The following is a 25,695-nucleotide window of genomic DNA, read 5'->3' as shown; positions in this document are numbered from 1 at the left end:
CATTGATGCTCGTTGAAAATTTGTTTTGTTTTTGCTCAGACTTCTGTTGTTGCCTCTCTGACACGTGGAGGCTAACAACAGCTTTTCAGGGCTTCGATGCAGGATGTTGTTTCAAGGTTCAATAGATGTGTACCGGTGAGTCAGGTCCGCTGACCCGTGCAGTGGGATTATCCACCTCAACGGTTCCTAAACTTCACTTCTGGGCTCAGATTCGTTTCACAGAGGGGGACATACATTAAAGCAATCATGATAAAGAGAAAGAGAATCATTCACACTTCAAAAAGCAAATGAGCTGTTTTAGACGTTTTTACAGCAGCCCACATACAATATATGAAAACAGAAAATCAAAATAATTTATACTTGTGACTAAAGTAAATAACTGATCAGTGAATTTTCTGTTGATTGACTAATCAGTGTTATCTGCTACTTATTTATCTTTACCGAACAGATATTAAGGAAAAGCATCTCAGAGTAGTGTGTGTGTGTGTGTGTGTGTGTCCATTATCTCAAGAGTCTGCCACAATGGTGTTTGTGATGGATAGCTTTGTTGACCGCTAATGCTAAAGAGGCCCTCAGTGAAAATGAACCACTCTCGTGCTATCTACTTTTTGTTTACCTTGGTCATTATGAATGCCCCCGCCCCCTCAGATATGTGTGTGTGTGTGTGTGTGTGTGTGTGTGTGTGTGTGTGTGTGTGCACAGATGGCCTGCTTCACACACACTTAGGAAGCACTTGAGCTTGTAGGCAGAATGAAACCAGAAAGCATCCTAGTGAAAGCCGCATGCTGCCCGACTCAGGTAGAATGGTTCAACCGGCCGATCGGGGGTCATTTTCCTTGATTCACAGGTGGTTTCTGTTACAGCAGATGGTGCTGGTGTGAGACAGACGGCGGGAGTCTGCAGACAAAAGGATGGAGGGATGTGGAGAGAAGAGGGAGAAAGAGAGTGACGGGCGGAGCAAGAGAACAGACAATATTGGCGTATTTGTAGCGCGCGTCTTCAAGATATGTAATTAATCATCGTATTATGATTTGAAAGCTGTTGTGAAAAGAGGAGAAAGAGGCGGCAGACAGACACTTACGTTATCATACCTTCATCCTACATTCACAAGCAGGGCCCCCTGAACGTGCCTGTTGCTATGGCAACTCTCTCTCTTTCTCTCTCCAACATCTAAATAAAATCGAGGCTATTTATAGAGCAGCACTGGCAACACAGCTACACTGATCGCACACGCATGGGTGTGAATGCACTCACCAAAACACAAATATAGACTGTCGATAGTTATGGAGTGTGAGTGTGTGTGTGTAAGTGTGATACATTCACACACACTCACACACTCCGCCACAATGCCAGGGCTGGCTGCTGTGTGTCCATCTGTGAATTGAGTCCACCTGTGGTTTAGTTTGTTTACTCATGGTTTTGTTTGTTCTGTGTATTTTCATCATATTTTGGAAAAGATTTTTAAAGCCCGAGATGGAGCAGATCCTTCCCGTCGCTGTTTGATCCGTCTCGGGTTTATCTTGCTCTCCGGGCCAACTGATCAGGTCTATTAGAATACACAGGGAGCTCGACAGTGAGTGACACAGTCTACCTATCAGGGTACAATAGCACTCCAAAGGTGGACTCATCCTGCCTGAGTCTACTTCATGGTTGAAGAGGTCGCTTTTCAAGCTGCCGAGAGGAGCGCGATGGAGGGAATTTGTTACTGCTGCGGTTAGAAACATGGGTTTCTTTTCAACCGGTTTGCCTTGGAAACATCCAAAAGCTCAGATAGAGGTTTGCATGATGCAGGTAAGGCACACTCCTCCTCTTCTCCTGTCCGTACATACAACAAGTCGCTGCGTGTCTCTGGTTTCAGGCGTAGATCCAGGGATGAAAGAGCAAATCTCTCATTTGTGTTGTGGGATAAAAGGTATTAAGAGCTCCTGGCCACAAGGGTACAGTACAGCTAAACTTGCTAGCATGGCTCTAATGTGATAATCGATGGGGTCTCTGCATGGAAGGCCGGCCTCCCCCTCCTTCCAACTTCCATCTCTGCAGGGGGTCAGGGGTCAGAGCGCATCCTGGAGCTAGCAGGGATTCAGAGTTAACAGAGAAGATGGGTGGATATGTTAGAGGAAACATTGCACGGGGGGGATACTTTCAGAGGGCCCCAGAGCTAAAGGGGGCCCATGCATTCATCATAGAATAACTGTCTGCGATGACGGCAGTGTTGCACGGATGAATCTGCATTCGCAGCTCTGGATTTAGAAGCACAGGGTTGAGAAGTTGGCTGCCCGCTTTCAGCACACAACAACCTTGTCAGAGCAGCAGGGGGAAGGAGGTGTCTGCAAACCCAGCTGTTAAAACCGGGTGAGATGCAGATGAATCAGATGTGTGTGTGTGTGTGTGTGTGTGTGTGTGTGTGTGTGTGTGTGTGTGTGTGTGTGTGTGTGTGTGTGTGTGTCGGGTATGGTGGGCCTCCTCGCTGGTGGCCTGGCTCTGTCAGAAGATAACAAAATTCACCTAGAGGCACTTCTACTTTCTCACGTTGTACTTTGTTTAAAGCGTACAAAAAGTTTAAAAATGTAAATTCACACGCGGGGCGGTGTGCCAAACTATTTCCTAGCTTGGAGCAGTTGCCAGGCAACCAGACCGTAGGAGGAATTGTTGGCAACATTTTTATACTTTTGTGCAAAATTCAGATGAAACAAACAAGATATAACACGGTAATTGGTGGGTTTTAGAGGTGCTGGACAGCCCCTCAAGATGTGTGTGTGTGTGTGTTTGTTTGATGGTGTGCACGTGTGTATTGTGGGAAAATAATAATGTTATTTCTCTCAAGCTGTTGCATGTTATTTACAATGATGTCATCGTGTTTTCCTGTAATATCATCTTAGTTATTGATAACTTAGCTCTGTTATTTGTGTTGGATTTATATCAGTGTGTCTTTATTCGCCCGTCCATGGTGAATGATGTATATGTGTGTGTGTGTGTGTGTGTGTTGCATGAAAAAAAAGAAAAAATGCCCAATAATGGAGAACGCCCCGCCTCCATCCGTGAAGTTACCATGGCAAACGGCTTCGACGTCACAATGGAAGGAACGCCGTCTATAAGTATTGGAGGGTCTGCCGCGACTGCTCGCGAGCTCGGATGTGTGTCCTGGAGGAGTGACACGTGCTGTTGGACAAAAAAATAATAAAAAAAACAAAATATATATATACAGCGGACACATCCAGGATATATCATTTCGCTTTAATGTTTTATATTGTACATACTTTTTAAAGGATTTGTGTCTCAACTTTTACTTGAACTGGGAAGAATTAGGTCCACATCCTAAGCAGCCATGGGACGAGGAGTGAGTATCCGTGTTGTTTGTGTTGAATGCATGTTCATATTGAGATATGTGGTGGAGGGAAAGAGGCATGTCGAACTTTACCATTCAAACAAGTGGTTTACTGGCTCGATGTTGATGCTGTCGCGTGGGGAGCTACACGGCCACACGTGTTAAGATGAGCAACAAGACTCCTTATGTCTTTTCGCTACAAAACTGTTTGAAAGTACTTTAAGGACTTCCGTGTTGTCGCCCCCCCCCCCAAGAAAAGCACAAGACAATGTATCATTTCACTCGGCTGGCAGGGGAAACAAGAATGTAGAAAGAAGTTTCCATAGCTCACAAAGATACAAAGATGCTTCTCGGTGTCCGGTTACATAACGGGAAGATCTCGAACGCCCGGACTGTCAAAAGTTTTTCACCGACTAACGGAATTAGCTGCGACGTTTAAGGAAAAGCCGAGAAAACGACGGCTGCGGGGGGTTATTTCACGGCTAGTTTGTGTCTTATTTAATCCGAAAAACTAGTTATCTTCATTCGTGTGCATTTCCTGTGTTTATGACGGATACATGAAGACGCATGCTCTCCCTCCAGGGGGAATAATGTGCCGTTATGTGTTTTAGTCGTTTGCAAACATGTCGCTCTTCTAGTGTCACTTTTTTCCCAGAGCAGCTGTGAATTCTGGGTACTGGCTCGCTCGTGGGAGGGATAACGGTAAAGCAAAGTCCAGCCCACGTTTTTGGTCTGCTGGGAGATTTTGGAGCTCTGTGACCAATTATCTCCAAACTCATCTTAAATCAGGTCTGCACACTTTGTTCAGGGAGAACAGCTGAGCGTGTGTCTGCATCTTCAGGCTGCAACACATTAGTCCTATAGGTTCACGAATAAAGCATATAAAAAGCTTCATATTTTATTTATTTTTTTGCAGCTTTTTTCCATCACAGCTTTCTTATTATGTCATAAAAATATGAAAATTGCACCAAAAAGCAGTAATCACCGACAGATTATAGATATTGCAACTAGAATGTGTCATATTGCCTAAAAATCGTGTGAAAGTTGTTGTTAATCATTGTACTGTGAGGTTTCAGGCTCGGTAAGAAGATCTCCATCTTTCCTTCCGTCTTTTCTTCCTCCCCTGCAGGGGTGATCGGCTTCAGACGGAGGGTTTTGTGTGGTTTGTGTTGTAAAATCTTTCACTCGCGTGTCTTTTTTCTGTCCTGTTATTTATTCGAAAGTATTATTTCCACTGAGAGTGTGAGATTCTGACAAGAGGCTTCCTTTAGAGGCTGTACTGTCAAATGAAGGAGGATTTAGACGCTTGCGGATCTCCCAGCAGCCCTTCTGTTATCGTTCTGTTTTTTTTCCACTAAACTTAAATTGTAAGAGATGAAACTGAACCCGGGTGTGTGAAATATCAGTCGTTCGCCACACCCTGCCATGCTGCAGAAACATTATGCATTCAGCCTGCGAGGCGTGGAGAGTTGGATGGAGGGAGAGAAAGTGTGTGTGTGTGGAGAGATGGACCAAGAGAGATCTGGCGGGAGAAGTGAAGCAGAATGGCTCATTCAGTCTCGCTTCCTTTCTCCATGATGCTCACTCACGGTCCTAAAAGAACCGTTGCTCGCTCTCCCGTTGGCTCCTCTGCTGCTGATTTTCCTCCCATATGTGATGAAAGCCATGCCCTGCCCCCATCCAACCTCCCTCCTCTTCCCCACTGAGTCTCCCCTCCTTCCCTCCTCTCCCCTCATACATTCAGTGCTGGCACAAACAAATGGCTAAACTTGGAGGAGATGATCGCCACCACAGAGCTCTCCTGGTGGGAGGAGGGAGGGGGGGGAGGAGAGGGAAGAAGAAAAGTTGTTTTGTTGTAATGGAGGAGAGAGTGAGCACAGGTATAAAGAGTCTAAACAGTGCTGGTTATTGTTTTCCAGTCCCACCCTTGTGACATCACTCTTTTTGGTGTTTTCGCATCACGTCGGCAGCGCAGTGCAACAAACGGGGGGGGAGAGAGAGAGAGAGAAGGGATTGATTGCTTCAAAGGGGAGAAGGGGGGTGCATATTAGGGGGAGCCAAAAGGCACCAGTTGCCGCATTGCCACCGTTGAGCAACTTTGCTCCCAGACATGACGGAGGCTGAATACTGCTACATTTCTAAAGTGCTGAGCTTTAGATGAAGGGATACATGAATACATGAATACAGATGTCATCTGTCTATATGTTAGTGGATGATTTCTCTTTTCTGAATGAATGCAGATATGGAGCTCAAGATGTATAAAACAGTCGGCAGTCTTCAGCACAGTGTGACTGGTTTACTGGGCAGCGATGCAGAGCAGAAAGTAGGAGACAGCTGTCGAACTCACAGGAGACCGACGAGGGGGGGGTCCAGCTAAATATTTCATAATCTCACCTGAGTCAACAGACCTCCTTCTTCTCCCTAATTGACTCAGTTATAAAGTCGGCATCAATTCAAAAGCATATTTCATCCCAAAACGTAAATATTCTTGTCCATCTTATAGCTATCTGATACTTGAAATTAAATAATTTCCCAGTTCGAAGGTTTGTTTGACATATACGGTGCAGACGAGTCTCGGGGGGGGCATCGCACTCGCTTGATATCCTTGTTTGCTTTGTTAGCGAATGCCTCTCCAGTGTGTACATCACTTGTCTTTTGGGGAGATTTAAAGGCGTCTTTTCTTTTGGGAGAAAGGAGACAGTGAATTCCCTAATGGAGGATTTATCTCTTTAGTGGCCAGAGATGGCAACACTGGACAACAAACCAACCCCCCCCCCCCCCCCCCCCCCATGGTTCCTCCCACTGTGAGCTGACCTAGCATGTCAGCCCCCGGCCACTTTTCATCTCAGCCGAAGGGGCACCGCGACTCCACCTTCACATCCATTCTTTACAGTCTGTTTCCCTCTTGTTCTCTGTGTTTGTACCTGTTTTCCTTCCCTCTGACCCTCTCTCTCCCTCCCTCTCTCTCTCCCTCCCTCTCCCTCTCTCTCTCCCTCCCTCCCTCTCTCTCTGAGGATTTAACATTCTTTCCGCTCGGCAGTCATTGTGTATTAACCAGAGCTTTTGTCACACGCCACCTCTCGTCTGTGACAGAACACGGCGAACTCCCTCTCTCCTTCTCTCTTTTTTTTCTTCTTCCTGTAATTCCCTTCGTTGTTGTGCCGTGTTTCATCTCTTTTCTTTCCCTCTTTGCTTTCCTCTCCGGCCTCTCTCTCTCTGTGTGTGTGTGTGTGTGTGTGTGTGTGTGTGTGTGTGTTTGAGGCTCTTTGAGGCTCTTTGAACTTTCACTGTGAACAGTCTCATCGAGAGAAAAAAAAACCACTCCAGAGGACACTGTCCCCCTGTGTCTGTCCATGAGGACATGTGACCAAAAGAAAACCCATAATCCAGGTCAGGTACTGAAACCTGAATCAGAGGCTACTTTGTTTGTGTGATTATGACAACTGGAAAACGCAGGAGGTTTGAGGAAGTGATGCAACTTGCAGCTATGTTGTGTTGGCCGGTTGATGTCGTGGAGGTGTGGCTAAAGGCCCGAAAGTGGGGGGGGGGGGGAGAGCCGTTGATTTACTGGTTCATTCATTCTAGTCCAAAGCAGCGCTGTGTTAGAAGACCCTGTGGTCACAAAGCTTTTGAAGAAATATTGTGGATTGTGACTCAGTGAAAGGTGACTTTCATTAAGAGCCACGTCTGTGTCAGCAGCAGGTTGTCACATTTAACAGAGATTATAGTGTCAAGAGACGAGTCGGGTGACACCACGTTCACATGACCAACAAACGCACTGGAAGCTGATGGTGGCCGTCTGTTCATCTTTCATGTCGGTGTCGTCGTGCGTCACTCTGGCGGTTAAAAAAAAAAACAAGTTCCCGCAAAGTTTCCAACAAGGACACGCATTGATTGATTCATTCACTTTTGTTCTGCTGGAGGAAAGCTGAGAGATGCTCAGGACGTGAACGGAGTGTTAAACACGACCGAGTGTGTAAATTAACACCCTTTCTTTTCACTCTTTAAACAGGAGAGGGAGAGGAAAAACGGGTGGAAATGGAGGAGGAAATGAACGAGTGGAGGAGGGAGAGGGGGGGCTACAACACTTGACTCTGTCCATTCACATATCTGAATAGGTGTGGTAATAGTTGCTGGTAGCAACTGGGCAAAGTCCCAGGAGTGTGTGTGTGTGTGTGTGTGTCGGCACAGTTGAATGAGCAGCTTGTGTATCTGGCTAAAGACCCTGCTGGCACTCGGGAGGACAGTTCGTAGGAATTCACCCTGCCTGTAAAAACCAGTGCGTGCTTTAAAATATGCGTCCGCTTGACCGAGCACTCTCCTCTGATGTCGGTTTGAGCCCGTAGGTCGTTGTTCTCTCAGGCGAGGAAAAAAAAGCAGTAAGGGGGGGGGGAGGCCTCAAGAATTCTTGTGTTTTTGGGGTTTCGTTGGTATTCAGAGAGAATCGTTCATTCATCTATCTGAAGGGGTTCTCAGAGTCCAGTTCTCACACAAATCCTGCCTTTCTCTCGAACTTGACGTCACTGAATGAGGCGTCTCGATCTGTAACACACACACGTAAATAAGCTGCATTTTTGTAAAGTTTTGTTCCTTGGCCATAGTCCATTTAGAAAATCCCCACAAATCTCCATTAAGGGCTTGAAGGAAAGAAACGCAGCGCTCGTCGGATGGAGTGGCCCCATGCTCGTGGTCTTAATGGTCTCATGGAAAGATTTGAGCCTTTTGTTTGTTTTTGATGCGGATTTTATGGAAGTTGTACAAAGGGCCATTGTTCTGTGTCCAGTAGGCTTCTGTTTGTGTGTTTGTTTTTCATCCACCACATCTTCTCTGGAGAGCATCCCTCCAGATCTGCTCTCCATGCCCTCCTCTCACCCTCTCCCCTCCTTCCCTTTGTTCCTCCTTATACTTTGATTCTTTTTTTTTTTTATCAATATGGTGACGCTAAACTTGAACGCTGCTCCTCGTGGTTGGGGATTACTTCCTCGTCTCCTGTGGGAGTTCGTCTTTGTCTTTTATGGAAAACAGTGCTGCATACAAAATAAAAAGTAAAACCAACAGATTTCACCTTTTGATGCCTATGGTGCATACCAAAATGTTTGGGACCAGATCCGCGACCAGTGCCCACTATACGTCTCTACTGCAGGAGCATCCTGTAAAACGCTAACTAACATGGACAAATAGAAGCGTCTCGTGTTAGATTAGCGCAGGTAGCCTGGAGCTCATTTCTGTACGATGTGAGTAAACTGATTAATCCCCGACTGTTATCTCTGAAGCTCAGTCCAGAGTGATGAAGTGAAACCATCTAATGGGACTCTCCCTTGAAGGCTCTGCACAGGTGTTTTGAGATTACTGTACGTGCAGTCGCCAAACTCACACTAATTAGAATTACAATATTTATATATTTGCAGAATTACAAACTAGTGTTGCCTCCAAAATTCCACACTAATATGCTATTTAGTACGCTTAAACAGTATTTCTGAAACCTTAGTATGAATCCAGATAACTGCATATTTACTATGAAATATTACAAATCTGAAGAACTAGAAGTTTATGTATTAATAAAAAGACTCCAGACTACTAAACTCTGAGTACTATTGTTTCCACAAATTCTAAATCAACCAGAACTGAAATTATAAGTATTGGCGCTTAAAATGAGGCTCAAACCTCTAGTACTTCTGCCCCGTTTGTGAATTATTTGCCTCGGGCCAGATGGGCCCCTGGGGGTCCTCGGGGTCCAGAGGGTGGGATCTGGCCGCAGTGATCCAGAACCAGGCTCTGTGTTTTCCCAGCTTGGCCGGCCGGGGGGGGCTGGATCAACAATAACAACATGTGCTGGGATCACACTCTCCCGCTCTGGTGACTCCCTGGGAAACTTTAAAAGGCCAACGCAGCAGAAACACTATATTAGTTAGCATATTTCCATGACCGGCACTGTGTGCAGGATGTCCATATGTGGTCACACCGGCAGTGGGGCAGCCACACGTGGGTCGTTTTTATGTCAAGTATATCACCTTCTAAAGAGTTTCCAAAATGGCTGTTGCACACGCAGACACATGGCTCGTTTGTAGTCTTTGGGCAGCCTCCCTGCTAACATGCTAACACCTCTGATCCGTGTGCAGTGCTGGATTATAGATGAGCCTTAACAGCTAATCGATGTCGGCTTCTAGTGTTGCGATCTCCTGTTACCTACCTGAAGCACACGCTCTTAACTCCCTGTGATTAAACACGTTTCTATAAATGGAGTGTGGGCTCACACAGGTGCTGGTAGCAACAAGGATGCAGATGTTTGACACTGACGTGGCAAATTATTTTGGGTTAGTTAAGAGATGATGGAAATCGTTTTGTTGTTTCCTCCCGTGTGATCTACCTGTCTTTGAACTTTCACTTTAGTGCTCGTCTTCCTCCCTATCTCACCTTCTCTCCGTCACTCTGCCTCACACACACACACACACACACACACACACACACACACACACAACGTCTGGCTTTCAGCCGTCTAGAAGACGCAACCTTTTGTTGCTCCATCAGCCATGGTGGCCGCCGATAGTGAGAGGGGATGTGTGTGGAGGAGACAGCGGAGAGAAAGGGGCCGACACTCATGGTGTGATAGGGGAAGACACACACATTATGGACTGTGTGTGTGTGTGTGCGTGTGTGTGTGAGATCCAGGTTCAACTATCTTTTAATTAAAATCGTTCCCGCCTACAGCGAGAGAGTTTGTGTCGCAGTCGGAGTGAAAATCAACAAAATGTCCCCAAGTGTGATTAGCAGTAACAGACTCCAGTGTGGGTGTTTGCTCCTCTGTGGGGTTTGGCTGAGCTACTTAATTGGCGAGGTTATGTTTTGGAAAGCTGGTGAATGAGGGAAGCGTTGTGTGCTTTTCCTCACTCACACAGTGGCACCCTTTAGTGCCAACGTGGGTGTTTAAACAAGCGGCTTTTGTTTTCACCCTCCCGCCTGATCTGTCAAAAACTGACCAAAAACTGCCAGACGTTTGCTCCTCCCTCTTGGTGGCTCTGGTGTCCACAAAGACAGGATCCACATATTTGTGATCCTGGACCTGTTGTGCTTTCACTATGTCGTGTCTCGATTGACCAGCCTCTATCTCCTCTCATCATTTATATTATATCTTACTAATCAATGTTTATTTTGCGTCTCCAGGAAGGCCGCGAGCAGTATGAGCTGGCTGCGACCTCGGAGCAGGTCAGCAAGAAGAAGGCGAAGGGGAAGAAGAAAGAGAAGGATATGGATGAGCTGAAGAAGGAAGTGGATATGGTGAGTGTCTCAGCTGCATATTGGGTTTTTTTTCACTCTTCTCGTCATCCTCAGGTGCTCTTCTCTGATTGTCTCCTGCTTCCCATATCACTACCCTGTCCTCTCTATTGTGTGGGTTTTATTCCCTCTGCCTCTCCTCCCTTGAAGTACCTCTTCTTGCCTCCCGTCTTTCATCGTAAAACACTTACTTTCTTCTTTTTTTTTTCATCCAGCTTTCTCCTTCCCTCCTCACTTCATTTCATGCCTTTCTTTTCTCGACGTATTGCTCACCTGCGATCTTCCTCTGCTCTTCCTCCTCATTATTTCCCTTTTATCCTCCCCTCTTCTTTCTCTACTTCCTCTCACCTGCCCCGTGTCTTTTGTTGGCTCCTCATTCCCTCACCTCTGACTGTTTCTGTCGCAGCTCCACCTTGTGAAAGGTGGTCATTTGTAAAACGGAGAGGTCGGCACACAATGAGCGCTGAATGTCACCTGCATATTGAACACACACACACACATATTGTGGATACACGCATGCGGCAGACATAAGCGCTGAACTGACGCCACCTTCTTTTCTCTGTGTCGTTCTCGCAGGATGATCACAAGCTGACCCTTGATGAGCTCAATCGCAAATATGGAACAGACCTCAACAATGTGAGTGAGATGAAGAGGAAAATGTGTATTTATCTTTTCTTCCTCCTCTTCCTTCTGTTTTTCTTCCTCCTACCTGCTGATGAAGGAAGTCGTCCTGTTTTTCTGTTGATGGTGTGTTGCCAGCCAACTAGTAGCACCTACAGTCCCCCATGGACTTGTTTGCGTGTACGCGTGTAGCTGGCCTGCAGTGTGCTTTTAAATGTGGCTGAATTGTCAACACGTGTATCTTCTGCTCACATCAGGGTTTGACTTGTGCGAAGGCTGCTGAGATTCTGATTCGTGATGGACCCAACGCCCTCACTCCTCCTCCCACCACCCCAGAGTGGGTCAAATTCTGCAAACAGGTAACATCCGCTGTCTGTGTTGGTGCTGCAGGGCCGTGATGAGCACGTTGTCTTTCCTACAGTTGTTGATATTGACGCCTTTAGCGTCCGTGTTGAAGTTCGGTTCAGGTGCTCATTCAAATTTCAGGCTTAGCAGGTCCCTCCTGTTCTGTTTCCCTTCAGATGTTTGGCGGGTTCTCCATGCTTCTGTGGACTGGCGCCGTCCTCTGTTTCCTGGCCTACGGTATCCAGGCTGTAATGGAGGATGAGCCAGCTAATGACAATGTAAGAAAAGGTCCTTGTAGCCTGTGTAGTGTCTTGATGTAAAACATTTCATGAGTTTTTACATTAAATCAGAAGCTGAACCGGTGGGTCAAACCTCTTTAACCTCGTCTCACGTTCACAGTTGTACCTGGGTGTCGTGCTTTCTGCTGTCGTCATCATCACTGGCTGCTTCTCCTACTACCAAGAGGCCAAGAGCTCCAAGATCATGGACTCCTTCAAGAACCTGGTCCCACAGGTGCCCCTCCCGTTTTACACCTTTTATTCATTTAACTGTTTACTTTTGATTTCTGCATCAACGTTTTATACATTCATAAATATACTAAGAAGCGACAGCAGCTAAAACAGACCAAAAAAAATGAAGCAATCAGTCTCTTTGTCTCACATGCATCTCCGTCATGTCTCGTCTCGTAGCAAGCCCTGGTCGTCCGTGACGGCGAGAAGAAGTGCATCAACGCTGAGGAGGTGGTGGTCGGTGATTTAGTGGAGGTGAAGGGTGGAGACCGGATCCCCGCTGATCTGAGAATCATCTCCGCCCACGGCTGCAAGGTGCGTGTTATTTTTCATCTCTCCAGGTCCCATATTAATTGAGTTAAAGCCATTCATATCGCTGACATTTGATTATCAGAGTATGCCTTCCTTTGCGGTCTTTTTTTTGTGTGACTAGTGGAAGTCAAAAAACCAGTCTGTGACCCATTTTAAGCCCTGAACTAAACTCAACACCCTAGAGCAACACTTGACCCATTTATTGCGCATGCTTTTCCACTAGCCACATATAGAGGATAAAGTTTGTTTGTGGCAGCATTCTTCCCAGTTTTTATGTTATTTCTTTTCCTGTAGCCACATTGATTTTCCGTCTTCCATCAATCACAGTTTATGTTTCATTTCTCAGGTGGACAACTCCTCTCTGACCGGCGAATCAGAGCCCCAGACTCGTACTCCTGACTTCTCCAATGAGAACCCGCTGGAGACCAGGAACATTGCTTTCTTCTCCACCAACTGTGTTGAAGGTACGACAACAGGATACATAAAAGCCATTCAGAGACGGTGCTGCATTTCGTCTGTAGTTCAGAGACTATGTAATGAAACAGATGTTTGCTGTTGAAAAGAAATTCAATAAAAAAATGTAATCATCCTTGCTACAGGAACGGCCCGTGGTGTCGTGATCAGCACCGGAGACCGTACCGTCATGGGGCGCATCGCCACGCTGGCCTCTGGCCTTGAAGTTGGACGCACCCCCATTTCAATCGAGATCGAGCACTTCATCCACATCATCACCGGCGTGGCCATCTTCCTGGGCGTTTCCTTCTTCGTCCTCTCGCTCATCCTCGGATACAGCTGGCTGGAGGCCGTCATCTTCCTCATCGGTATCATTGTGGCCAACGTGCCAGAAGGTCTCCTAGCTACAGTCACCGTGAGTTTACCAGCATTTCTGCCCTGAGTTTCATTTTCAATAGATCATATTTGATGCAAGGACTGGAGATCTTACTGTTAGAAACACTTGATTCCCATCTCCAGGTGTGTCTGACTCTGACTGCTAAGCGTATGGCGAAGAAGAACTGCCTGGTGAAGAACTTGGAAGCTGTCGAAACCCTGGGCTCCACCTCCACCATCTGCTCCGACAAGACCGGCACCCTGACCCAGAACCGGATGACCGTGGCCCACATGTGGTTCGACAACCAGATCCACGAGGCCGACACCACAGAGAACCAGAGCGGCACCTCCTTCGACAAGAGCTCTGCCACCTGGGCTGCCCTGGCCAGAGTCGCCGGACTGTGTAACCGCGCCGTCTTCCTGGCAGAGCAGTCCAACCTTCCCATCCTGAAGGTGGGTTTATGTACCCTGCAATCGTGTTTTACTTGAATACATAATGCCAAATATTAAGGCTTCTCTGAGACAACGGCCCTTTTTTCAGGGCTGACGTTATCAGACAAATAATTTAGCTCTTTGAACTAAAAGCAGAAGTCCTCTTTTGTTCAACAACAATAAAGCTTTTTTTCTGTTGCTCATTATGTGTACTGCTGACTCATCTTTCAATCTGAATGTGCCCTTTTTCAAACGGTTTGAAAATTACAGTAAAACCAAACAAGTGTCCCTATTGTTCTTTTTTTCTTTCACTGATATTGGCTTGGCTTCATTTCTAGTAATGCCAACACCTGTTCAAGTGTTCTTCATAAAAGATGAGTGTTTGTTCAAATCTGATGAGGGTCAAGAGACTGCAATGTATTTTAAAAGATTCATACAAATTCACGCCTCCTGGAAAGCAATATACAACAGCTGCCCATCACTTCAGCAACAATACATGCACGTTATGGAGATGCTTTCCTCTCAGCCCAACAGGCTTGTTTTCCAGCGTATACCTCCCTCCCTGGAGTAAACACACACATTTTGTAACCACATGATTATACCGAACACCGGCAAACACACGCACACAGATGTACGCATGTCTCTTGGCTCCCAGAATTTTCCTTGGAGCCCGGTCTCCACCCTGTGTTAAAAACCCGTTGACGTGTGTGTGTGTGTGTGTGTGTGTGTGTGTGTTAATCACCTGTAACTGGCTGGCTGGCATCATGGCTCTAATTACCAGTCATTCCCTGTCATTACGCATTATTCTTGGCTGGTTTGCAGCAAAGCGGGGCCAGCTCTATAAACATCTGTCTCTGATTTACTGAGTGAGGGAGTTACAAACATTGGCTGTAAGGAATATTTCACCCCAAAAATGACATATCAACTACACTACCCGTGTTGAGTTTAATTCCTGAAGAAGACTTTGTTATTCTCTCATGCCTCCACAGTGAACAAAGAATTAAAGAGAAGAAAAAGCAAAACTATATCAAAACATCCATTTGCAAACACTCCCAATTCGTGCAATATAATCTTTTTTTAATCTAATTGAATACTCACTACTTCTCAAACACGTGTGTCTTCGCTATAACCTTACTATTTGAAACAGTCGGTGGTACCAGGCCTTGTGCCACATCCTCGTGTCCGTCCTCAGGAGGCTTTTACAGCGACGCATTGAGTTTATAGAGTCGCCGTTTGTCGAGGTTAATGTTCTCCATCTTCCCCCACCAGAGAGATGTGGCCGGTGACGCCTCTGAGTCGGCTCTGCTGAAATGCATCGAGCTGTGCTGCGGATCAGTCCTGGAAATGAGAAACAAAACCCCCAAAATTTCTGAGATCCCGTTCAACTCTACTAACAAGTACCAGGTATGGAACGAGGAGCTAGATTCCAGTTTAATCAATCATTTAATATACGGAAACCAATTGTTCATGTTGTTTTCAGATGCTGTTAGAGATATTAATTCATTTTTTTTACCTCTGTGCACCTAGCTCTCCATTCACAAAGATGACACACCTGAAACGGGGTCCCAGCACCTGCTGGTGATGAAAGGTGCCCCAGAGAGGATTTTGGACCGGTGCTCCACCATCCTGTTGCATGGCAAAGAGCAGCCTCTGGACGACGAGCTGAAGGACTCTTTCCAGAACGCATACCTGGAACTGGGGGGTCTGGGAGAGAGAGTGCTGGGTAAGGATGGACGGCAGCTGGGATTGAAATTAATAAATGAATTAACAGAGCAGAAACCACTCTGAAAATCACTTCATTCATGTTTTTCTTGTCTCCCTTCCAGGTTTCTGCCACTTCAGCATGCCTGATGACCAGTTCCCAGAGGGCTTTGCTTTTGACACTGAGGAGGTGAACTTCCCCACTGAGAACCTGTGCTTCATCGGCCTCATGTCCATGATCGACCCTCCTCGTGCTGCTGTGCCCGACGCCGTCGGCAAATGCAGGAGTGCCGGAATCAAGGTAAAGCCCACAATATCATGGAAATGACTTGTTGTCAACATGAAGCTAATTCCATCACATGGAGTGGTTCTGTTAAGTGGCAATATAATGGGAGAGTTAAAGTATAATGCTCAGGCTTGATAAGTGTTCCTCTCTTCCCAGGTCATCATGGTGACAGGTGATCATCCAATCACAGCCAAGGCTATTGCTAAGGGTGTGGGCATCATCTCCGAAGGCAACGAGACCGTTGAAGACATTGCGGCCCGTCTGAACATCCCAATCAACGAAGTCAACCCAAGGTACTGACAATACTGAGGAACCCTGGGTGCGTTTTGTTCCAGTTATCATGGAAATACAACTGCACCTGGAGCACCCCAAGATCATGTTCTGGGCCCCATTTGTTTCAGACCTCAGAAACCCGTTTCTGATTAATCTAGTGCAACTGCGTTTACGTAACCAAATTGCTTTGTATACTCCAGAGATGCCAAGGCCTGTGTCGTCCATGGCGGAGACCTGAAAGATCTGGCGCCCGAGCAGCTTGACGACATCCTGAAGTACCACACTGAGATTGTTTTCGCCAGAACCTCCCCGCAGCAGAAACTGATCATTGTGGAGGGCTGCCAGAGACAGGTAGGAACTAAACAAACAAGGAGGTGTTTGTGTGTCAGGGAGGACATTTCCCTGCTCCTCTGAGCCTCTGTAGTGTTTGGCAAACTGGAAAAACATGAACACAAACACAGCATGTGCCGACGCCTTATTATGTAAATTCATGAGTGCATATTTGATATCCCTATCCCCAATGCTTATTTATGATTATTGCTTTGGTCTGATAACTTAAGTTGGCGGAATAATCAAGCATAGCATCTGTCAAGCTGTGACCTCACATGAATATTCATGAGTGCATCAGTAGGCAGAGAACTCTGTTTAGTGTGGAATTGGACGATGGATTTATTTATATATAAATGTTTTTGTTAATTATCGCCTCATCAAGGGCAACCACGAATATTATATTATTCTGATACAATGTCAGTTTCATCTCTTGACGTTTAATATTTAACAAAACCCCGACTACATAATCCATTTCTACTGAAATAGTTGAAAACGAATTAGCATATTGTATTCCAGTGTTTCCCAAATGTTTCCTAGAGGAGGAGTGGGAAGGGATCAATGATGACTTGTTGATATTTCCTGTTATGAACCCAGTAACTTAAATTCACTTCCTCAGTAACTCGGACACTCCAAGCTATTTGCAGTGCAGAATTACCGAGGTTGTATTTCAAATGTCTCTCCATTCACTTTTGGCTATATTTAGAATATTTTCATTCAGAAACCTATGTCTGCACACGTGCGAAAATAGATTTTTCGCGCTAAAACATACGAACTTTGACCAAAATTTAAATGTTTGGATTTGAATACATACGTAACACAGCCGGGAAGATACCGAATGATAAAAACAATGCGTTTCTTTCAAGGAAATCCCATATCTGTAATTATCTGTATTATCTTCACATTTCACACAGAGCTCTGTTTGTCGTCTGATTCCACCTCTGTCTCCTCCTCACTTTTATCTTGTCTGTACTGTCAGATGAAGTAGAATTGCCCTGAAACCTTTTTGAAAAACAGAATAATTCCCTGTTGTGTGAAAGAAAAGCCGCTGTGTGATGCAGTGTAAGTAAAGAAAATGGAAATGTCACTCAACGGCAAGAATGGGTCTTTTTCTCTGAAGTGGCTGTGACACCTGTTGCAGAGAAGTTCTGAGCTTGCGTGACTTTTTGGAAATGGAGTTCATCGTCATTTGTACTTCTTTTTTTAATTCTCTGTCTGAGTACAACTCCTACACACACAATGAATCTTTCCCTCAACGCTTCTGTGCTCTGTCTCTGCAGGGAGCCATTGTGGCCGTGACAGGCGACGGTGTGAACGACTCTCCGGCTCTGAAGAAGGCTGACATTGGTGTCGCTATGGGTATCTCTGGATCTGACGTCTCCAAGCAGGCCGCTGACATGATCCTGCTGGACGACAACTTTGCCTCCATCGTTACCGGAGTGGAAGAAGGTAACAGATTTGACTTAACAAAATACTAAAACCTTTCTGAGCTGAAGGACTTTAAATTTAGCAAAGAAATGATATTTCCACTGGATTTTTAACGTCCCTATTTGGCTGGAGGGTTAAAATGTTCATGTTCTCAACAGGCCGTCTGATCTTTGACAACTTGAAGAAGTCCATCGCCTACACTCTGACCAGTAACATCCCTGAGATCACCCCCTTCCTCTTCTTCATCATCGCCAACATCCCTCTGCCCCTGGGAACCGTCACCATCCTCTGCATTGACCTGGGAACTGACATGGTGAAGACTTATGTGCTGATAAAATGTTGCATTTCTACAATGTGGTGAAAGTATCCAAAATCAATAATATAGTACGCACTCTATTCCTGTTATTGTGTCATAAATTCTGGTTTATTCAGTTTCTAACATTTGAATGACTTAGAATTAGGCCGAATGTCTACCTACATCTAGACAGAAAAGCTTAGCATGTTGACCGAAGCCGGATGAAACAAAACTGTAAGGTTAGTTCAATGTGTCAACTTGCTCATCAATCGTATCGTGTCCCGTCTGCCAGGTCCCTGCCATCTCCCTGGCTTACGAAGCAGCCGAGAGCGACATCATGAAGAGACAGCCCAGAAACCCCAAAACAGACAAGCTGGTGAACGAGAGGCTCATCAGCATCGCATACGGACAGATCGGTAAGCAGTCTGTGTCGCTTCGATGAGAAGTCCAAATGTACAAAGTACACGGCTGAAGTCACACCAGAACCAGGAGTTTGCTAAACCATGTCTCCTTGGTAGATTTTTCTGGAGCTCAGCATCTGGGTGGTCCAAGATAACCAGTAGAGGCATTCACCATATATAGGCGCATACTGATGTGTGTTGTGTGTGTGTGTGAGAGTGGTGACAGAGCTGTGTCTCTGGATTTGGATTTTCCCCTCTTTGGTAATGAAGCCAGGAAAAGGTTTGCCCCCCCCCCCCCCCACCCCCACCCACTGAACTTCCTGTACTACCTTATGAGACCAGTCTTGTTATTTTCTTTACGGGTTCTCCTCAAAACAATTGTCTAATTCTCCTATTATGTATTTGCATCTTGTAATAATCAGATGGGCTTCATGGTTTATTCATCGCAACAATTTCAACATTTAATCATCATTTTGATTAAGCCTCTAATTCCTCAGAAGACAGCTGAGTCTCTTGTATTTATGGATCAAATTACACATGGTTTAGTCCTCAAAAGACTGAAATTCATTCACTTTCTTAGCGGATTTTTCCCCGACAGACCTCGAGGCCAATTTGTTTCCCTAATCATTTATTGATCCTTGGTTTCAAATTGTAATTAACTGCATCAATTTCTTCAGTCTGAAACTGCTCGAAAGACAAACTAATTTCCGACATTAATCAAAAAAATAATCTCCTCCCTGCAGGTATGATCCAGGCGCTGGCAGGTTTCTTCACCTACTTTGTGATCTTGGCTGAAAATGGCTTCCTGCCCTCCACCCTGCTGGGCATCAGAGTGAACTGGGACAATAAATACGTTAATGACCTGGAGGACAGCTATGGGCAGCAGTGGGTCAGTAACAGCAATGCACAGATCACAAGTAGAAGGTCATAACCTGGCCGTCGGCGCCTGGTTGACACTGTTTCTGATGTGCGTGCGTTCCCTTGTCAGACTTACGAGCAGAGGAAGATCGTGGAGTTCACCTGCCACACGGCGTTTTTCGCCAGCATCGTGGTCGTCCAGTGGGCCGATCTGATCATCTGTAAGACCAGGAGGAACTCTGTCTTCCAACAGGGCATGAAGTGAGTACAAAAACACCCCAGTATATATTTCAAAGCACCTCCGTGTCCTCATCCGACTCTGAGCTGTGGAGGTTTCATCAGAAAACACGTCGAGTCTCTTCTCTGCTCCTCAAACAGCTGCCATGTTGAATGTCACGCCTCTTTTTTCAGTAGTGCTGCTGTGCTTTTAGGAAGAACTCTAGATGACCTCAGTGTTTATTTTGTGCTTTAAACCATATGAAGTGTATTTAAAAGGCATTTCACACTGTGCTTTGCGTCAGTGCCTTGGCTCAGTGTCAATAGTTTGAAATCCTGGCACCAAGATGAAGAAGTTTTTTAAAATCCTCGCTATTTTCAGTCAACTCGGATTGGTTTGTTTATGTCTCCGGTTTCGTTGTCCCAAACGGTGAGTCCTAATTGTTCCCCTGTGTGTTTTCAGGAACAAGATCCTGATCTTTGGACTGTTCGAGGAGACCGCCCTGGCCGCTTTCCTCTCTTACTGCCCGGGCATGGACGTCGCCCTCAGAATGTACCCGCTCAAGTGAGTAAAGCACAGAAAAGAAGTCTCTCACAATCCGCCAGTGAGCCGTGCACACATCGAGTTGACTCCGTAATCGTGCAAAACTCCACCTACCTCATGTTGCTCATGCAGGCCGGGGCACTGGATCATGTTCCTCACCTCTTGTGTGTGTGTTTTTTCAGGCCCAACTGGTGGTTCTGCGCCTTCCCTTACTCCCTGCTCATCTTTTTCTATGATGAAATCCGTAAGCTGATCCTCAGACGCAGCCCAGGAGGTGAGTCCAGAATCCATGCTTTTATTATCTTCTCTTGTGTTTTCCTACTTCTCTCTCTCCCTCTGCTGTTGTTTTTCTGCCTCTTTCTCCATCTCTGCTGCTAATTTCTCCCTTGTTTTTCCTCCACGCCTCGTGGATAATTCTTATGTTTAGTGAGGGTGTTATTCCTCTCTTTTTTTAAAATCTTCTGTCTGTTTGCATGCTTTTCAATAGGATCAGATATATTCCAAGAAGTTGCCTCTAAATCCCGTGTTTGTTTGTTTTCTCTCCCTGTGTGTCCAGGTTGGGTGGAACGGGAGACCTACTATTAAAGACCCATCGGTCCAGTCAGCTCGCGTCTTCTCCTCCACTCTCGTCTTTGCATGAATATTGTCTTGCTGCTCGGAATAAAATTTTAACCTCTGTGAAAAGTAATTGGAACGTGTTTTTATATTAGGGAATGCTTGATACTACTATTAGAGAAATACTGAGATGGAACATGCTGATGTTGATAAATGATAATGCTAATAATGACATGAACACTGAACATTGACATGACTATGTGTGCCTTGTTTCTGAAACAGGACCAATTTTATACATGTTTTTAACAGTTATAAACAGTCAATAAAAATGCGCTCGAGTCAGGTCCCACAAACGTTTCCTGTGCTCATTTATTGTCTGTGTGTCCTGTAACCGAAGATGAGATTTCTTTTGTTTTCTCAAGGAATACTTGGGTAACTCGAAAGGGAAACCTTTCCACACACAGCTCTACTACATTCAAGATTATGGACAAAAACCTTACTGCAGAAATATTGTAGTTAGTGAAAACACAAGACTTGAACCAGTGATATTTCACAGAGCTGGATCCAGAGCTTGAATATGAACTCTTGCTGCCAGGTTAAGACGTTATGAAGTTAGTCAAAATCAATCCCGCAGCTTTAGATTGATGTGTAGCTGGATAGACTCTAGCCTCACATGAACTCTGCAGAAGCAGTCCTGGCTCAGAGTGGTGGAGGACATGGTGGGTGTTTTAGTTTACCAAGAGGCCCTGGTATGTCTAATCTATTATCCATTATGCTTAAAGCTGGAGAGTTCAAGCAGCTACTGCATGAGGTCTCTGTCCTCCCACGCACTGCTTGCTGTGTCTTGATATGAGCACACACAGAGAAGAGGAGATTTTTAAGAGAGCAAAAACTCAGCAGCTCAGCTACCTTAAAATTGTACCGTTTTAGATAAAAAGGAAAAGATAAAATATGAATCGAACATTTTCACATTTATGTTGGGGGGGAAACAGAAAATATTAAAACCAAAAGCTATAGTGATGATGAAAAGCTATTTGATTTGGCTGAATTACCCACAGAACTGGAAAGGCATTACATTTCAGTTATGTTTTAAGGTTCTAACTTTACATTTCTTGTAAAATATTTTAAAACAAAACATAAAAATAGCTTTAAAGACATCTAATCTCTTGAGACATTGTGGACATAAATATGGACTATTCACCTTCTAATTACCTGATATACAATTAAAATGGGCAATTTGAAACCTTTATAGGTGAAGACACAAAATAGAGAAAAACAAAACTGCCCTTTAAGCTTCTTTTACCACATTTGGAAATAATGAATATTGAAATAACGACAATGTGCAATTATGTATTGCTAACTTTAGCTTATTAAACAAGTTAATACAATTTATTTAACAAAAATGTGTTTTCACGCACCCCTCTCAGTGAGGATCAAATGGTTTGATCTGGTCTGCACTTCCACAGGTTTGCTAACGGGCAGGTTGTGAGATACTTTAACCCAAAACTCCGATTTAAAGAGTTCCCAACATGAAAAGAAAGCAAGGAAAGAGAAAACAACCCGCATTAAGTTTTATCAGAAGAAAAGGTGAGCTTATCAGTGTTTTAAGAGTGCTGTAAACTAATGTGGTAACCGTTGTTTGTATATATGACGGCTCACAGGTGTTTTAATTAACTCTCACCTGGCGGGTATTTAAAAAAATATATATTTCGACAGTAGAAGAAGTATTAAGATATTTTAGTACTTTTTTGTAAAGTAAAAGCAGTAATACAACATTCAAAAAATACTAGTAGAAGTAACGTTATATACGTCTCAGTAGCAAAATGTAACTTCAGGTAACATTAAAAAAGTAAAAGTGCTCCTCGTGCAGAAAAAATACCCCCGTGAGAGTTTTATGTGATGCGTAATAATGGAGTAGAAGTTTGAAGTAGTACAAAAAAGTACCTCAAGTATACGTACAGTAGTAATTGTACCTAAAGCTAGTTAGTCCACCAATGGTACTTTTTATTGCATGAACACCACAGGTGTAACTAATTAGCTGTGTTCATTTAAGGTGCAATGCAGTATGTTTAATTAATAGTTTTTTGGTCACACCTGTGTTTGACAGGTATGATATCAACCAGCATAGAGGCCTGAGAAGTAAAATAACACATACTCAAAAAATCTACTGTTGAAGTGCAGAGCGGAAGAGGTGAATACAATATTTTTTGTATTAATGTCAATTTGTACCAATTAATATGATCTTCTGTATCACTTTTTAACTGCAGGACGGTAGCATTGTGATGTACAACCCTCCTCATGTTACAGAAACTGCCACCGAGTGAAGCAGCGATGTCTCACCTGGTCCCTGAAGACGTGACACAAGGTGAGCTCATATAACCAGCAGCGGAAATGAGGGTACTGGTGGCATAGTCTATTCATTTATGCAATGAGGACATACTGTATTATCATATTGGTGTTGATGCTTTTGATTATACAAGAGTATTTCTCAAAAGATTTAGGGAAAGAAGCCCACACACTCTGCTGAGTTCAGTGCTGAACACCAGCAGCCACCACTCTTAGCTTTTAATATGATTTTTATATGGATTTTCTTCCATCTGAGTTTTTAATTCCCATTGTAGGGCAAGCACAGGTTTGAGTAATAATGTGAACAATGAGTAAACAATAGCTTCTTGTAAAAAGCATCATTATAGTACTTACAAAACCACTATGGTTTCTCACTTTACATTTAGACAGTAGATATGACAGGATAGGCAAGGGATGTTGATTTGCAGAGCTTTACATAATGCATGAACAACATTAAAAAGAGAATGCAGCACAAACCACTAAAATGTAAATTAAGAACAAAGCAGTGTATAAACCAGCGCATGACATCTTTGATGTCTTACAAATGTAGCTGCAGTATTTCCCTGTACAGGGTGTGACTGTAGTACTGTATTTTTTGCAAGATACTTGTACTTGATGCTGAAATTAGCAGAAGTATGTTTGCTATTTTAAAATGAAGAGCATGCATTTTTTATTTGCCAACACAGGTTGTTAGTTACCGGGTATTCAGTTGATTGAACCAGGGTTAATTGATTGTATAATCTGACAGATATTATGCACTAAATATGTTAATGTTTTATGTTTAGCAGATGTTCTCTACCCATAAGTGCCCGTCCAGAAATACAAGCAACTGGATATAATAAGGGTTTAGATTTTAAGAGCCCTGACTGTGCTGAAGTAATCATAATATTAAAGACAACAAAAGAACAACAGCATAAGATTGGAAAGGATGAATGGATTTAATTTAATTCTCCTTCTAGGAGCTAAGAGCAGATTCCCAGTCCAGACCAAATATTCTAATAAAGGCGGACTTAACTTCATGTAGAAAGGACACACACATACTTAAATATACACACTCTTGGTCGCTCACAGGAACAGGGACAGACTGTGAGGCTCCTCAGTGTGTTTCTGTGTCAGTGAACACTTCAGTTCTGTCAAGATATCGCACGTCTCCCGACTGACCCCGGTGACAGCTCTGGCACTCTGATCTCCAGTGTCTGCCTGTGTACGTGTGTGTGTGTGTGTGTGTGTGTGTGTGTGTGTGTGTGTGTGTGTGTGTGTGTGTGTGTGTGTGTGTGTGTGTGTGTGAGAACCCATTGCTCTTTACATGCGCTTGCGTGCTGACAATGCAGTGTTAACTCAGTTCACGTCTGTCCTCTGTGTCTCTTAGCGTTTTGCTTCTTTCAGATAGCGTTAGTTTGCGGTGACAGATGTCATATAAGCGGTCGAGGAAAGAGGGGATGTATGACGGAGACAATCATTTCATCTCTTTCTCTGTTTGTGCCTGGTTGAAAGCCAGTGTGTTGTTGGTGGATCCTGGTATTTGTGGTAGATGATTGGCCCTGCTGTCCAGTGCACACTTAACAGCTTGTCTAAATGGGCGTCATTAAGCTTGATTTATGCTCGATACATCCGTGATGGTGACGTATGTCTGCGCGGCCAAAGTGACATCACACCGTCAGACATGCCTCTTCGCGGGGGTCCCTTGTTGCAGGTTTTTGCCTCTCCATCCACATACAGCATTGAATTCTCTCATTAGTACTTCACTTCAGTAGAAGCCTCTTTATGGTGAATGAGGTGGTTGGTTGATATTTTAAAGAAAGCTTTTCCTACACATGCAGGAATAACTTTCAGCCTCACTAAAGAGATGAAGAGATAAGTGGAGTACAGTGCGTACTCTTCAGTGACCTTACCAACCCAAAGCTTCTCTAAATAAAACCCACTCTAAAAGAACATTCATAATTATTTCAACCAGACACAAGAGCTTGAATATAACTGTTGCAGTATTTAGGGACGACTTGTTCTGCCTCATTTGCATTTGCAAGCTGATGGAAACACACTCTACATGCTTTTCTGTGCAAATTACAATTAAATCCTACTAAAATGCTGTTTTTATACTCTCTATAGATTGTGTTTTTGACTAGCAGGCACCAGCTGCCATGATGTGTGTGTGTGGATACTCATACGGTTGATGATTGCTAGCCTTCTGAATCTATGTTGTGGCTTCCTGTCTACCCTTAAATGAAACGAGGGCTTTAGATGTGCCGTGTCACACTGCTGCCTTCGTTCCTCTGTGTTGAACGAGCAGTCTGGATTGTGGGCGAGTCTTCTTCCTGTGTTGCATGTCAGTCCTCTCATCTCGTCTCTCTCTCTCCAGTGTGTAATGTTATAAACATAATCATATAAAGAGGAAACATGAGATTTGATATCATTTACCATCATCACATCCATTACCACCCATGTGACCGGTCACCAGGATGTGTCGGAGACATAAACAGGCGAGCAGGTTGAAGTTTTGCCTTCAGTTTAGTTTATAAATAACAACAATAATACTTATTCTGCTTGACAGATGAACAGTTTGACTTTATTTGGCAGGGACACGGTGCATCCTGTTTCACTCTCTGCCCTGTCCCTGGCACACGACTGGCAGCACAGTTTTTAATATCTCCACAGCATGAAATGTCACTATTCCTTTGAACGGAGTGTAACAATACTCCTCTCATCCTAGAACAGGCAGCACGATCCTGTGCTATAACTTTCTCTCTGAAAGTTTTGTGACAATTGCTTTTTATTTTCAGCCCCTAGTGATTCATGTATGTCCTGTAAATTAATGTTGTTACAG

General features: G+C 44.4%; 1 protein-coding gene across 1 annotated transcript; it reads left to right on the top strand.

The window, feature by feature from the left end:
* The first annotated feature begins 3,096 nt into the window (after nucleotides 1-3,096).
* On the top strand, nucleotides 3,097-20,881 carry LOC142952680 (sodium/potassium-transporting ATPase subunit alpha-1). Its single transcript, XM_076094548.1, has 23 exons — nucleotides 3,097-3,337; nucleotides 10,487-10,600; nucleotides 11,174-11,233; nucleotides 11,476-11,577; nucleotides 11,740-11,841; nucleotides 11,963-12,076; nucleotides 12,253-12,387; nucleotides 12,731-12,848; nucleotides 12,984-13,252; nucleotides 13,357-13,665; nucleotides 14,914-15,048; nucleotides 15,172-15,367; nucleotides 15,471-15,646; nucleotides 15,788-15,924; nucleotides 16,105-16,255; nucleotides 17,512-17,680; nucleotides 17,818-17,972; nucleotides 18,247-18,370; nucleotides 19,099-19,244; nucleotides 19,344-19,474; nucleotides 19,893-19,994; nucleotides 20,156-20,247; nucleotides 20,530-20,881. The coding sequence occupies exons 1-23, from the start codon at nucleotides 3,326-3,328 to the stop codon at nucleotides 20,556-20,558; spliced, it is 3,078 nt and encodes a 1,025-aa protein (XP_075950663.1). The 5' UTR covers nucleotides 3,097-3,325; the 3' UTR covers nucleotides 20,559-20,881.
* The last annotated feature ends 4,814 nt before the right edge of the window (nucleotides 20,882-25,695 follow it).

This window comes from Anarhichas minor, unplaced genomic scaffold, assembly GCF_050575085.1.
Source record: "Anarhichas minor isolate MPS153535 unplaced genomic scaffold, ASM5057508v1 ptg000018l, whole genome shotgun sequence".
Lineage (NCBI taxonomy): Eukaryota > Metazoa > Chordata > Actinopteri > Perciformes > Anarhichadidae > Anarhichas > Anarhichas minor.
The sequence above is the reverse complement of the archived record's forward strand: the minus strand, read 5'-3'. Positions and strand labels throughout refer to the sequence as shown.